General features: G+C 43.1%; 1 protein-coding gene across 1 annotated transcript in view; it reads right to left on the bottom strand.

Moving 5' to 3' along the window:
• Positions 1 to 5,652: 5,652 nt before the first annotated feature.
• TADA2A (transcriptional adaptor 2A) overlaps positions 5,653 to 15,871 on the bottom strand; it is a 70,602-nt gene continuing 60,383 nt past the window's right edge. The window contains exons 12-15 of the mRNA XM_011953624.1: positions 14,786 to 14,918; positions 14,180 to 14,223; positions 10,724 to 10,797; positions 5,653 to 8,581 (exon numbers count right to left, since the gene is read on the bottom strand). Coding sequence (XP_011809014.1) covers positions 8,396 to 8,581; positions 10,724 to 10,797; positions 14,180 to 14,223; positions 14,786 to 14,918 — 437 coding nt within the window. The 3' untranslated portion in view covers positions 5,653 to 8,395. The remainder of the gene's footprint in view (positions 8,582 to 10,723; positions 10,798 to 14,179; positions 14,224 to 14,785; positions 14,919 to 15,871) is intronic.

The raw sequence follows: 15,871 nt of genomic DNA on the forward strand, positions 1-15,871 counted from the left end.
GTTTACGCCATTCTCCTGCCTCAGCCTCCCGAGTAGCTGGGACTGCAGGCGCCGGCACCACGCCCGGCTAGTTTTTTGTATTTTTTAGTAGAGACGGGGTTTCACCATGTTAGCCAGGATGGTCTCGATCTCCTGACCTCGTGATCCATCCGTCTCGGCGTCCCAAAGTGCTAGGATTACAGGCTTAAGCCACCGCGCCCGGCCTAAACTCTTAATTTTAAAATGGGTGTTTTGGCGGGCGAGGTGGCTGGCGCCTGTAATCCTAGCACTCTGGGAGGCCGAAGCAGGGGGATCACTTGAGGTCAGGAGTTGGAGACCAGCCTGACCCAAGATGGTGAAATCTTGTCTCTACTAAAGATACAAAAATTAGCTGCGCGTGGTGGTGCATGCCTGTAATCCCAGCTACTCGGAAAGTTGAGGCAGGAGAATTGCTTGAACCAGGGAGGCAGAGGTTTCAGTCAGCCGAGATTGCACCACTGCAACTCCAGCCTGGGTGACACAGTGAGACTCCATTTCAAAAAATAAATAAATGGCTGGGCGCAGTGGCTCACGCCTGTAATCCCAGCACTTTGGGAGGCCGAGGTGATTGGATCACCTGAGGTCAGGAGTTCGAGACCAGCCTGACCAACAAGGTGAATCCCCGTCTCTACTAAAAATCTAAAAATTAGCCGGGCGTGGTAGGCCGACGCCTGTAGTCCCAGCTACTTGGAAGGCTGAGACAGAAGAATTGCTTGAATCCAGGAGGCAGAGGTTGCAGTGAGCCGAGATCACGCCACTGCACTCCAGCCTGGGCGATGGAGCGAGACTCCATTTCAAAAAATAAAAATAAAAATAAAATGAGTGTTTAAAACAATTTTTTTTACAACTAGAATGTATTTGAAGAAAATAAAAATTTAAAGAGACCTTTTAAGAAAGGGTACATGAACTATTCTCCCCTCAGGAGTTATCTGTGGTAGTAACTATACCAGAAATGGTAAGAGACCTACCGTTAAAGACAAGCTATTGAATGATGCTTTGCATAAGCTCATGCAACAAAGAAGAAAACCTGGTCTTACTGAAGGGGAGTAAATGTACAAACACACCCAAAAACCTGGAGACTTCCCCTCTAGTTATAAACTGCTACATGTATCATACCAAGCTACTGAATATGCAAATGAAGGTGTGCTGAATATGCTAAGAAAACAGAATGTGAATGGAAAGGTAGCTGAGGTTCCCAGATTGCTTAAAAGGCAACATCTAACCTACAGTCTTGCTCATCTGCTCTTTGCTTTGCCAAATAGTAGCAAACCTGTTACAGGAAGTCAGAAGGCTCAAATTAATTCTTCACCAGACCCAAGATGTACACATCATTGTAAACAAATCCTTGATGCAGAGTGTCTCCAGAGCCCTGGAGCAGTGTCTGGCTATATCCGGGACGCTAAATAGGGTTATCAGCTTTCATGAGAGGGCCTCTAAGCTTCTGATCCCTACATCCACCCCATCTTGCCACATGTGCTAGAAATCTTTTTCCACCCCCCAACACACACACTTCTAGTTTCCATGGAGACGCAACAGTTTACTCTTTTCCCCCAATTGTAAGCCATGGTTATTTTTAACTGGAAAACTCTGAGCCAGGTCACAGCTGGGATCTGGATGATGCAATGACGTCTATAGCCACCCTTCTCTCCCACAAACGCCTTCTTTTCCACAGTCGCTGGGGGCGGAGGCACTCCTGGGAGACTGCTCTCAAAAGCATTTCGCTTTGCATCTTCCATTTGTATCACTGGAAGTTGAAATTAAATGAAATCAAAACCCATGCCCATCTTAGATCTGACAGGTGTCCTGAATCTGAAGCTATGCATGCCCAGAACAAGGCCAAGATTTTCTTGTTGAGGTTGACAGCCAGGTGAAGTTGACATTCCTATCACCTATATGTGGCTAGAGCTTAGATAAATGCTTCTACCTCCACTGGAGTGGCTTTATCAGCTGCAGTTTGCCCTTAAAAAGGCTAAAAAGAGGCCAGGCGCGGTGGCTCATGCCTGTAATCCCAGCACTTTTGGGAGGCCGTGGAGGGCGGATCACGAGGTCAGGAGATCAAGACCATCCTGGCTAACGTGGTGAAACCCCATCTCTACTAAAAATACAAAAAATTAGCCGGGCGTGGTGGCGGGCGCCTGTAGTCCCAGCTACTTGGGAGGCTGAGGCAGGAGAATGGCGTGAACCCGGGAGGCGGAGCTTTCATGAGCCGAGCTGGCGCCACTGCACTCCAGCCTGGGTGACCGAGCTAGACTCCGTCTCGGGGAAAAAAAAAAAAAGAGACTAAAAAGAGGCTCCTACTAGGGATATTGTGTGGAAAAGCTGTTACGCCACCTCTCCAAAGCAAATAACCATGATCTCAGGGCCGGAATCCTGCTGTCTCATCTGCTACTAAAAGTTCAAATCAGTTCTTCCATCTTAGCTAGAGTCTTCAAGACATTTCTGAACTTTTTGCTCTTTTTCAATAATTTTTGGGAAAAGCGATTAAATTACCCCCAAAATTGGCCCTTTCATCTTTGACAACTTCCTAAAGATTAGAAACTGAAATAAAAACATCAGTTTACTTATAGGGGACATCGACTGGGCAAATGCATTATTCCCCCCCTCCCCGTCTAGGAGTTAGTTATCTCTGGTAGTAACTGTATCAGAAATGATTAAGAGCCCACAGCCCAAATTCCATTGTTTCTCTTTTTTTTTTTTTTTTAAGAGAGTCTTACTCTGTTGCCCAGGCTGGAGTGCAGTGTCGCAATCTCGGATCACTGCGACCACCACCTCGCGAGTTCAAGCGATTCTCCTGCCTCAGCCTTCCAAGTAGCTGGGATTACAGGCACGCACCACCACACCTGGCTAATTTTTGTATTTTTAGTAGAGATGAGTTTCACCATGTTGGCCAGGTTGGTCTCGAACTGCTGACCTCAAGTGATCTGCCCACCTCAGCCTCTCAAAGTGCTGGGATTACAGGTGTGAGCCACCACACCTGCCCTCCATTGATTTTTAACTTCTGAATATGTTATTCTGTTTTAAAGGAATTCCCTAAATGATGATAATGAAGGATGAAGGGTGAGGGAGGGATCCAAATCAATAGTTATATATTGTTTAATATAAAGTAAGTCTCAGGTCATTGTGAACAATTTCAGAAATGGAGAGTATACTTGGCAGCTAGCTTTCCAACGATAGGAGAGAGATGTTAGAAATGTCATGAGTTGGCACTTAGCTGTCAGTTCACTGAATAAGGGTGATTCGATGGCAGCATTTCAGCATTTCTGCTTAAGAAAGTGCTGGTTTCTTAAAACAACTGTGAGGCCCTCTCCTTTCCATACTTCCTAAGATGCTGATTCTGTTCAACACAACTCTGGACCAAGGCAGGATTATTATAAGCTACCTGGAAGTTTTTTGCCACCCACGGCCTCAGGGGAGACCAGACCAAGATGAAAAAAGTGTTGCTTGATTAAGAACAGGAGGTTAATTCAACCAAATGATTAGTTTGGTGCCACTAAAATCCATTCTGGTGCTCTGAAGTAGAAAACAGGTGCATCAGACTCCATTATCCAGCCCAAGTCTGGGCTGGCAAAATTTAACTATAGAGTTTTCAAAGACAAGGGTAAGTACAGTGACCTTCAGGGCTACATCTGTGAAATAATTTTTTTTTTTTTGTAGTTTTCAGGGTTTCGAACCCTTTAGTGGTAACTTCCTGTGCTATCTCCATTTCCTTATTCCTACTGTCAACAGGGAAGGGGGCCTAGTACACAGTGCATAACAAGCTACTCAAGTGACAAAGGAATTGTAATGGCAGATGCATGACATTTATCTTTCCCTTAAATAATGTCTCTGATTTGTAGCTTAGTCAATCAAATCAAAGGGCAGTTTGACTACAGTATACCTTAACTGCTGGAAGCCAAGGCAACAAACAATGAACAGAAAAAGAATTCCCTGCCATTAGACACAGAGACTGGTTTTCCATACCTTTCAGAAACTGTTCATTTGTTCCCCTCAAGCGCAGCGTACTAACACTTCAGTTCTGTTGCACATTTCAAGGACTGGCTACTTAGGTTCCAAATTCCCTAGTTAAAAGCTCCTCACTTTTTTTTTTTTTCCTTTTTTTTGAGACAGAGTCTTCATTCTGTTGCCCAGGCTGGAGTGTAGTGGCGCAATCCCAGCTCACTGCAACCTTCGCCTCCCGGGTTCAAGCGATTCTACTGCCTCAGCCTCCCTGAGGCTGGGATTATAGACATAAATCAGCACGCCTGGGTAATTTTTGTATGTTTAGTAGAGAGGAGGTTCACTGTGTTGACCAGGCTGGTATTGAGCTTCTGACCTCAAGTGATCCGCCTATCTCATCCTTCCAAAGTGCTGGGGTTATAGGCATGAGCCACCGGCCTAAAAGCTCTTCACTATTGTTCTCACTCCCAAATCAAGTGCCTATGTCAGCAGGACTATTACTATTCAGGCTGCTGTGACCCTGCTCTTTTTCTGTTTCACTTACATGTGGCTCAAAAGGACTAGGTATTGTCTTTTTTTTTTTTGTAGAGACAGGTTCTTGCCCTGTCACTCAGGCTACGGTGGCACAATCATGACTTACTGCAGGCTTGACTACCTGGGCCCAAGCAATCCTCCTGCCTTAGCCTTCCAAGTAGCTAGGACAAAAAGTGTGAGCCACCATACCCAGCTTGCTTTTTTTTTTTTTTCAATGTAGAGACGGGGGTCTTGCTGTGTTGTCCAGCCTGGTCTCAAACGCCTGGCTTCAAGTGATTCTCCCGCTTCAGCCGCACAAAGTGCTGGGATTACAGGCATGAGCCACTGCACCCAGCCTGTGTCTGATTAAAGAGAAATCTTTTAGCTTGGCCAACTCTTCTACACAAAGCCACAGACATGGCAGCGTCCCAGTGTTCCAAAGATGGTCCTTTTTGGCAGATGTGGGAAAGGTTAGCTGCATTTGGCTAAGCATGCTGGCAAGGAAAGCAAAGCTTCCAGATCAGCAGTACCTCTTGAATCAAACTTTTATTTAAATATAATTTTTAGAAATTCAAACAAAAAGCTAGGTGCATATAAGGTACAGAAAACCCTTTTGTTTTGTCAAGAATAATGCAATGTATATTTAGAAGATGTCCACAAAGGTATTCTTAAAAATGAATGGGTGAAGTTCCCCAGAATGCTGTTGAGAATACAGTACCACTGTCTGCTTAAAGATGGGTGAAAAAGTGGTTTTTGGAGGGATTCTAGGCATTAAGCTTTGCACAGTTGGGTTTACTAAAGAAATAATAAAACTCATACATATTTATGAGTGAGTTTTCCCAAACTGCTGTGTAATTTGGCCTCTGATTCTTCAATGGAGATTTTTTCTCTTGTTACATACCTACATATTTCCTAAAGCTAGAATGACTTACAAACTGGGATTTTGTTGTTACTGATGAATGCCATTGGTTTTCTCCCTTTTCCAGCTAACCCCCAGCTGAGGAAGATTTCAATGACTGGTTGGTTAACTGAGTTCAGATTTTTAAAAGCAGGGAAAGTGAAGACAGTTAACAATAAAAGGAAAGAAACTAGGACCCAGGAAAAGATAAACTGTGAATATTTAGTATTAATTGGTATCTCAAGAGACAGAGTCTTGGTCTTTGAGCACAGAGAAGAGTCATAACATGGAAAGAGATTTGTTCTTTATTTCCCACCACTTAAGAGAGAAAAATACGCATAAAACTCCAGCAGAAACTTTTAATGTTAAATTGCAATAAAAATTTCAGTAAATAGGTCTTATTCATGTCATTAAGTTTCAGGGTAAACTCTCTCTCTCTTCTGAGACAATCTGGAGAGACCTCTATCAGTGCAGTTGGTTTATGGCCAACCCTGTCTAGAAGCAAACAGGAAGGATGCAATGCTACGTATCTTTGCAAAGTTGAGTATACCAAAGAAATAATTACCCTACTTTCTAAAATCCAGTCATTTAAAACTTCGGTCTTATTTTTCTATTACTATTTTCAACCATGCCATTTTCCTCATGATTTCCCATCAGCTTTTCAGAGTTCAACTGGTTCCAAGGTTTCTGTCAGACTGTCCTACCATCCTCCCACTCCTGACTACCCAGCTGCCCCTTGTGTTCTAGCCAAATAAATCTCTTGGCACCATTGTCCTTACACCCACTGCTGCCTCCACATCATTCTCCACCCCGTGTGTGGAACTGTCTCCCACTTCCATCTGCCATTTTTCTCTCTTCTCTATCATATAATGGCCCCAAAAGCCTACCTCTCCCAGGAAGCCTTCCTTAATCAAGGTTAAGGACTCTTCAGACTGCAACAGACATCACCTAACACTGATGTCTAATGCATCCCAACTTTTCAGAACAGGAGTTACCTTTCAGGGATAAGAGGCAATCCCTTCACAACTAACTAGGGGTGATGGTAGTGGTAAAATGTTTTCTACGAGATATGACTATACAAAAAAACCCATCATTTCCACATGTCATTCTTTTAAAAAAATCAAAGCCCTCTATTTGAATTCCCTCAGGTCCTGAGAGTCTCTTTTTCGTTTCTCATCCCCTAGATGAATCCCTTCCCAGCTGCATGCATATTTACAACAGTCAAAATTTGTGCAGATGCTTCCAACAAAGCACACAATATTTTAATTAGATATTTGAATGTAGAAAGAATTAAACAATCAGTCAACTATTCGATATGATTTGTGTAGATTCTGACGAAGTTATTTCTATATACAACTTTGTTTCTAACAGAAGCAAAATAATCATAAATTTGGCTTCTTATTCTGTAGAAAGGTTTGAAGACCAAGTTTTACATGTGGTGGGGCTACTCACCCTCTTATCTACTGAGTCCCATATATAAAGCTGCTTTACTTCTGTTTTAAAAGCAGCTTTTATTGCAGTCTAGCCTTTCACCATTGAGAAATCAGGGTTCAAGTCTCAATCCAAGCAAAGCTGAGGTTTGTTGCATCATCTCCATCCTCAGGGGCTTGGTATCCTGGGAAACCCAGGGCAAGAACAGGGTGAGTTCAGGTCACATATGACAGCAGACAGTGCAGCGTGATGGGGTGGGCATCCAACACCTTAAGTGTATTTTAGTTACCAGAATATTTGACACACCCACAAATTAAATAGCAAAACATTTTAATCAATTAATTCTAAAAATAACAGAGACATGTTATATCTGGTGCCACCTCCTCAAAAGACTACTGCAGATTAGACAGGCAGACTGCAAAGTACAAAGCCAGACATTAAATTTTTTTTTTTTTTTTTGAAACAGAGTCTCGCTCTCTCACCCAGGCTGGAGCGCAGTAGTGTGATCTTGGCTCACTGCAACCTCCGCCTCCTGGGTTCAAGAACTTCTCCTGCCTCAGCCTCCTGAGTAGCTGGGATTACAGGCGTGTGCCACCACACCTAGCTAATTTTGTATTTTTAGTACAGACGGGCTTTCACCATGTTGGCCAGGCTGGTCTCAAACTCCTGACCTCGTGATCCGCCCGCCTTTGCCCCCCAAAGTGCTGGGATTACAGGCGAGCCACCTCGTCCGGCCGAAGTTAAAGATGCAGTTTGGGATAAGACTATCATAAGGATATTTTCTTCCCCTTTACTCATAAAAGTTGTCAGCTTAGGCCGGGCGTGATGGCTCACACCTGTAATCCTAGCACTTTGGGAGGCCGAGGTGGGTGGATCAACTGAGGTCAGGAGTTTCAGACCAGCCTGGCCAACATGACAAAACCCTGTCTCTACCAAAAATACAAAATTAGCTAGGCGTGGTGGCAGGCATCTGTATAGTCCCTGCTTCTCGGGAGGCTGAGGCAAGAGAATCACTTGAACCCGGGAGGCAGAGGTTGCAGTGAGCTGAGATCTAGCCATCACACTCCAGCCTGGACGACAAGAGCAAACTCTGTCTCAAAAAAAAAAAAAAGTCAGTTTAGAAAACTCTTAGACGAGAGCTTTCTTATGCTCTAAAACCTTTCTCTTTATTTTAAATCTGTCCACAGTGTTTGAAGGCAAGGCAGATAAGCAGCAAACTTACCTCACAATATAAGGATCTGAGCTGGACTCCTGGGACTAAAGACTGTGGTTTAGTTCTATTTCTACCAGCACTGTGAAGTGAGGTACGTACTATGGTTCTTTTAGTTACAAGAGGTGTTAGGAGTGAATGCCCACTCACATTTAATAATAGCTTATCTAGCACACAACTCTGCAGCACAATACCAACAACAGGAGTGTTTTAAAGCAGGGTGGAGAAGAAAGTAGACTTAATACAACTTAAGGTTTCCTTTGTCCTTTCCCCTCTTTTCACAATGAGAATTCAGCTGAAAAACAAAACTCTCCAGAATGCCCACCCACACTGTCCTTTGACCCACCACATTCCAAACTTCTGACTTCTGATCCCAAGCCCTTGGAGCCTCAGCCTTTAGTGATGTATCCTTCTCGGATGAGGAAATCATAGATTTTCCGGGTTTTGTTCACATCTATCTTGATGAGCGCTCTTGCCTGCGCCAGTCTTAAGCCTCCTTGCTTGTTACATTCGTTCAATAGAGCAGATTTGTATTCTAAATAGGCTCCAGGGACCAACCTCACCATCTGACAGAGCTGCAAGACATGGCAAATTTAATAAACATTAACATCTGTCATTTTTGTAATTTAATTCAGCAGGTATAGCAAAATTTTTTTTAAAGTGACATCAACCTCCAACTATTTATAGGAGCTGATGGGTGGCTGGACTACATTCCATTTAGTCTCTTCCTCTCTGGTGAGAACGCTCCCTAAGGACACACACCCAGGAAGAGAAAGCCAGGGTGTGATGCTAGAAGAGCCTTTAGCACATGCCAGCTGGCTCAGTGTTAGGGTGTGTTAGAGTTTACAAATATGTGCTCCTGAGGAGCAGCCTGGCTCATTCAGGAGTCAAACACTAAATGCCCAGGTACAGTCCCAGCACCAATGCTCAGGGAAGAGCCATGGGGCACAGTGGGGGCAGGATGCACAGATACTTGGATTCTCAAGGGCACATCACATTGTTTTTAGTATCAGCATAAAGCAGTAGTCCCTGCTTTGGGGATTACATTTCCTACTTCAAAGGGAAAGGAGATAAATAGACCTTGCTAAGAGGAGGTAACTTTAACTGCTAAAAATCTAGAAAATTGCTACATTATCCAGCAATGAGGAGTCTGAGGTCACCACTATGTGAGTAAGGATAAAAAAAGCTTGACATTCCAGGCCATTCGGTATTTGAATCAGGCTGGCCTATGACCTTCTTCAGCAATACATAGATACTACATACATTTCCTTCCACTCCCAAACTAATCCCTACTGTTCCTGGTGGATAAAATAAGACCAACACTACCCCTTCACTATTATCTGAACTGAACTAATGATATATGGTGGGAGATGGGGAACTGACCTTGGGAATTATAAAAGGAGCATATGAGGAGCAAAAGAGGAGCTCCTCCAAAAGAGGAACACACTTCAGAGATGTGACACAGTTTTCTGAAAACTCCTGATGATGATTCTTATGAGGATGGCTTTAAATTTTAGAAACAGATAAAATCAATATGAAGACATGTCTGATGATTGCAATTGGAAAAAGTAGGTCACATAATTTTTTAAATCAGGCCGGGCGCAGTGGCTCACACCTGTAATCCCAGTACTTTGGGAGGCTGAGGCAGGTGGATCACCTGAAGTCAGGAGTTTGAGACCAGCCTGGCTAACAAGATGAAACCCTGTCTCTACTAAAAATACAAAAATTAGCCGGGTGCGGTGGTGTGCGCCTGCAGTCCCAGCTACTCAGGGGCAGGAGAATGGTTTGAACCTGGGAGGCAGAGGTTGCAGTGAGCCAAGATCGCGCCACTGCACTCTAGCCTGGGTGACAGAGTGAGACTGTCTCAAAAAAATAAAAAATAGGCTGGGCGAGGTGGATCACACCTGTAATCCCAGCACTTTGGGAGGCCGAGGCGGGTGGATCATAAGGTCAGGAGTTCAAGATCAGCCTGGCCAACATGGTGAAACCTCATCTCTACTAAAAACTACAAAAATTAGCCAGGCTGGTGGCACGCGCCTGTGGTCCCGGCTACTTGGGAAGCTGAGGCAGAAGAATCACTTGAACCTGGGAGGTGGAGACTGCAGTGAGCCGCGATCGTGTCACTGCACTCCAGCCTGGGCAACAGGACAAGTCTCCGTCTCAAAATAAATAAATAAATAAATAAATAAATAAAAATATTAATTTAAAAAATCAAAATTAACATGACTATGACGTAAAAATCTTTTCCTTATGTTTATAAACATGCTCTGGAGACAATTTACAAAAATGTCGTAAATGATGATTATGTTGTTGGAATAAGTATAGAACTTTTCAAGGTGGCCATTCTAATAGGAAATACCTATTTTCATGTAAAAGTTACTTTAGGTTTACAAAAAATTAATTTTATTTACATAAAGCACTTAGTAGAGTAGCACATGGTAAGTGCTCAATAGATGATAGTTGCTATTATTATGTAATTTACATACCACATGTGCTTTCCCCAAAAGAGGAATGATGGTAGGGTGACAAGGTAAGCAATTCTCTGAAATCTGCCACAAACGCCTCTTTAGCTCTTGGACTTCTAGGATTCACCAGAGCTATGCATGTATGTTAGATGGATGAAACACAAGGGTTTGACCCTGTAATGGATTTTTCATGACAACTCAATGAATAATCAGCCCCTATTCTCTTTCCCCCAGACCCCTCCTTTTTGTTACCTCCTTTTCTTTTTCATTCAGCTTCTCTGTGCCAGGGAGGCCAGTGAGGTTCAAGGGTGGTGCACTCCGTCTACCTATAGACAGAGAAAGGAAACAGCATAGATTTAATAGGAGTGATAATTTCTCATGTATAAAGTATTAAAAAGTTTAGTGCAGCCAGGCCAGCTAGGTATAGGCTCACTATATCCAGCTTAGGAAATCCTGTCCCATTCCCTGAGGCCTGTTTAGCTAGCAACATGGGCACCCGAACATTCACTTGAAAATAAAAATGAATTACATATTCAGGGCATATGAATCACCCACAATCTGCTAAAATACACATACAGTCACACATACCTTAGCATCAAATAACTACTCACCACAGTAGCTATCTTTTATTTATTATTATTATTATTTTTGAGACAGGGTCTCACTCTGTTGCTCAGACTGGAGTGCAGTGTTGTGATCATAGCTCATTATAGCCTCAATCTCCCTGGCTCAAGTGATCCTCCTGCTTCAGCCTCCCAACTACCTGGGAAGACAGGCATGTGCCACCATATCCGGCTATCACCTATTTCTTCCTAACCATGTAGGAGACTCTAAAATCTGATGCCCAAATGTCATCCAGTTAAGAAAGGTCACACACTGCCTGCTTTGACAGCTGATGAATGGAAATAATAACTGCAGGACAGACATTCCCTAATCCTTGCCACTCGGCCAGCAGTACAAGGCAAACATGGTAATTAACCAAGTACTGTGTGCCTTCAGATCAAAGAAAGACTGTTAGGCCAGCAAAAGGCCCTTCTTTTTTATTATGTGAGGGAATATCTGTTCCTTCCAAAGTAGCCCTGTTTACCTGCAAAATCCACAAACAGGAACAATGAGCCATTATATGGCAAAGCAGGGGCTGAGGTCAACTCACATACCTGAGAAAGAAACCCAAGTAGGAGGTCACTGGCCAGGAGGGGAAGCTTGATGAGCAAAACTTTTTTGGTTTTGTTTTGGTTGTGTATTAGGGATTGGTGTTCAGCTGGGAATGGATAGACTGAGTTAAGCAAAGAAAGTCTAAGTTATATAGAGGTTGCTTTTCAAGTGGGGCAGAGAAACGGGAGGGACTGTTATAAGCTCCTCTGGTGGAAAACAGGCTTCTCTGTTATATCAACAAAAGGCATAAGGGATTATCCCAAATCCTCAAAAAGGGAGATAAAATCATTTGGTTCCTCACAAAAGTCACCAGAGGCTAGGCTACAATCAAAGATGCCAGGCTTCCAATACATAGATGCCTTAAGAACTCAGAACATAAAGGAGAGCAAGAGATCTCCTCAGCCTAAATGTAAGGGGTGAGAAAGGCTAACACCAGACTAGGAACAAACAATGAACAAGAGGCCGAGTACAGAGGTTCACACCTGTAATCCCAGCACTTTGGGAGGCTGAAGCAGGAGGATCACTTGAGCCCAGGAGTTCAAGACCAACCCAGGTGATATAGTAAGACATTGTCTCTACCAAAAAAAAAAAAAAAATCTCCCGGTTTGGTGGCATTTGCCCGTAGTCCCAGCTACTCTCAGGAGCTGAACTGGGAGGATCACTTAGGCCGGGGAGTTCAAGGCTGCAGTGAGCCATGATCACACACTGCACTCCAGCCTGGACAGTAGAGGGAGACCCTGTCTCACAGAAAAAGAAAAAATAAACAATGAACAAGTCAGTGCAGATGGCACAGTAAACAAAAATCTATGATCATGTTAGCCAGTTCCTTCATTTAATTAAATTAATTAATTAATTAATTTTTTGAGACAGTCTTACTCTGTCACCCAGGCTGAAGTGCAATGGCGCCATCTTGGCTCACTGAAACCTCTGCCTCCCAGATTCAAGCGATTCTCCTGCCTCAGTCTCTGGAGTAGCTGGGATTACAGATGTGCACCACCACGCCCAGCTAATTTTTGTATTTTTTTTTTCAGGAGAGATGGGGTTTCACCATGTTGGTCAGGGCTGGTCTCGAACTCCCAAACTCAGGTGATTCGCCCACCTCAGCCTCCCAAAGTGCTGGGATTACAGGCGTGAGCCACTGCACCTGGCCCAGTTCCTCCATTTTAATTAGTCAGTATTAACTTAGTTGTATTTAGATTTTGGGGGCAGAGTGTTGGCAATAAGAAACTTACAAAAGAAAACTTGGATTTCACTGTCTTGGTTACTCCCCTAAAACACTACCTTTTTCTTCCTTCCATATTAAGAAAAAATTACTTGAAGTAAAGGAATAAATGGGGGGAAAAAAAGTCCCTAAAGTGGCCAGGCGTAGTGGCTCATGCCTGTAATCCCAGCTCTTTGGGAGGCTGAGGCAGGTGGATCACCTGAGGTCAGGAGTTTGAGACCAGCCTGGCCAACCTGTCGAAACCCCATCTCTACTAAAAGTACAAAAATCATCTGGGCATAGTAGCAGGTGCTTGTAATCCCAGCTACTCAGGAGGCTGAGGCAGGAGAATCGCTTGAACCCGGAAGGCGGAGGTTGCACTGAGCCAAGATCATATCACTGCACTCCAGCCTGGGTGACAGAGCAAGACTCCATCTCTCCGAAAAAAAAAAAAAAAAAAAAAGTCCCTAAAGTGGACAAATCTGAGACCTAGATCCTGAATCTACTGAGACGTACGTACCTCCCCAAATTCCCAGTCATCGATTACCTATCACCAAGGATCATCAGATAGCATATGGCCTAATCTTGCTTGGTATACTAATCTCAAACTAGGACATACTCAAAGAGGTAAACTAAGAAATAGAAATACTTTAGGTCTCCAACTTAGAAATCCTTATGTTTCTAGCAAGTAACATGCTTCTTTGCTCATGTTATATAAAAATAAAAAGCTTAGGCTGAGCACAGTAGCTCACGCTTGTAATTCCAGCACTTTGGGAGGCCGTGGCGGGTGGATCACTTGAGGTCAGTTTGAGACCAGCCTGGCCAACATGGCGAAAGTGTCTCTACCAAAAATACAAAAATTAGCCAGGCATGGTGGCACACACCTGTAATCCCAGCTACTCGGGAGGCTGAGGCAGGAGAATCACTGGAACCCAGGAGGCAGAGGTTGCAGTGAGCTGAGATCACACCACTGCACTCCAGCCTGGGTGATAGACCAAGACTCCGTCTCCAAAAATAAGTAAATAAATAAAAAATAATAAAATAGAAGGCTTTTAATTTATCTCCTGTGAAATAAGTCTCAAAATTCATGGTAGACACAACTGCAGTAAACTAACTGCTCATGAACATTGGTAAAATAAGTTACCTCTCTGAAGTTCTTTTTTCCCGTCTCTATACTCTCACTCTGAGGATAGTCTCTGTCTGGCCATGAAGATTCTGAAAACATACTGATGTTTACTATTATTCTGTCTAAGCACCCTGACACCACAGAGGAAGGAAGATTGCTGGGTCACCATAACCCCTACGATGCAAACTTCACAATTAAGACTTGTTCTGGCCTGAGAAATAATTACCTGAATTCGAAGCCATTGGAATGGAAGGACTCAGGCCGGAATCACTACAACAAAGAAGAGGAATTTAAACTTAGGTCATATCAAACAAGGTGATTTCCAAAAGCCCCTGTGAGACTGGGTGCTGTTTATCAGGTAGGTCACCTTGAAGAAGTGTAATGAGACAGACTGAACTATGTTTTATAGATATCTCACTATATTGAGCAGGAAAGAAAATCTGTTCTAAGGAAGAAAAATTCCCCAGATTTGTTAAGAAAAGCTTGTAGTCTAGAACACCACTAACACCACTCAAGGGGAAGGAATACAAACATGATTCTCCAGTGAAAATCTAGGTGTGAAGACAGGGTTGAACTCATGGGTAGAAGGCTAGGGGAAAATTCACTCATTTTTAAAAATAAGATCAAAGTAGTAAAGTTTGATTCTAGGAGGTCAGTTGTTTCTCAAAACTGTCAGTATGCCACTGGTTCTGAGATGGACTGCTAAAATATTTCCGAATTCTTCTAGCTACTCAATTATTATTACTCTGCCATCTAGGGTGCCCAAAAATACATGCTAAGGCCAAGGCATCCCAGAAAAAAATGCCTCCTTCACCCTGGAGTAATTACTCACATGTCAGCTTGCCGGCGGAGCCACTGCTGGCAAGCGCTACTGTCTTGGATATACTGGAGAACTTCTGAGAGCATAGTGCGTTTAAGGCGCTCTTCCTCCCGTGTCTTCTTGAGGTGATCGTAGGTTCTGGCACCTGGGGGTATAGAAAACACAGTGACCACAATGACAATGCAGCAGAACTGAAGGGCTTTCTAAATGACCAAGAAACTGGTTTTGGGTTTTGTTGTTAAAGTCTATTTCCTTTGCAAAACTGCTTTCACAATTATTTCTCCAAGACCCAAGTAGATTTTCCCTAGTTTGAAATCCTTTTCTTAATACTAAGTATTAAATATTTGTATTTCTTTTCTATCTGTAAGAAATTTGGGAGAAAAAAAAACAGTAGAAAAGTACAAAGAAAATAAGAATTGCTCATATTTCCACCCTCAAAAAGTAACCAACTTTTACTGTAGTCGTAGTTGCTTCCTGTTTTTTCTATTTTTATAATTTTTTTCAAAGTCACACAAGTGCTATAAGCATATGCCTTTCCTTAAAAAACAATTAGAATTACAAAAAAAGAGTTCTTTGACTTTGACATGTAGTACCTCTTCTCTATATTTCTCAGAGGCAGCCAATATCAGGAAACCAAAATTAATTATCAGAGTCTCTATATGCATCTTGCTAAACAGAAGAGTTGTGTGGTGTTTTCTACATGTTAAAAAAGGTTCACAGATTCCCAAATACTGCACCAGTGGGTTTCAAAATTTAAACTAGGTTCCACAGAGCCCCAGGATACCACAGGAGTATCTTAGAGGTTAATGTAAAGAGAAAGGGCACTGCCAGATACCAGCGGTCCTGGGCTCTACACATAACTTGAACCATTAAAGTTCAACCAAAGTAATTCCACTTTTATCTTATTTGTAGATTGGGGCTCCACACAAAATTTACTTTTAAAAATGGTTTCCACTGTTAAAGAACCATTATACTAGGCTGAACTTACATCCATAAGGGCTGTGTTAAGAAGTCAACTAGGCCGGGCGCGGTGGCTCAAGCCTGTAATCCCAGCACTTTGGGAGGCCGAGACGGGCGGATCACGAGGTCAGGAGATCG

The sequence above is a fragment of the Colobus angolensis genome, unplaced genomic scaffold (assembly GCF_000951035.1).
Source record: "Colobus angolensis palliatus isolate OR3802 unplaced genomic scaffold, Cang.pa_1.0 Scaffold37, whole genome shotgun sequence".
NCBI lineage: Eukaryota > Metazoa > Chordata > Mammalia > Primates > Cercopithecidae > Colobus > Colobus angolensis.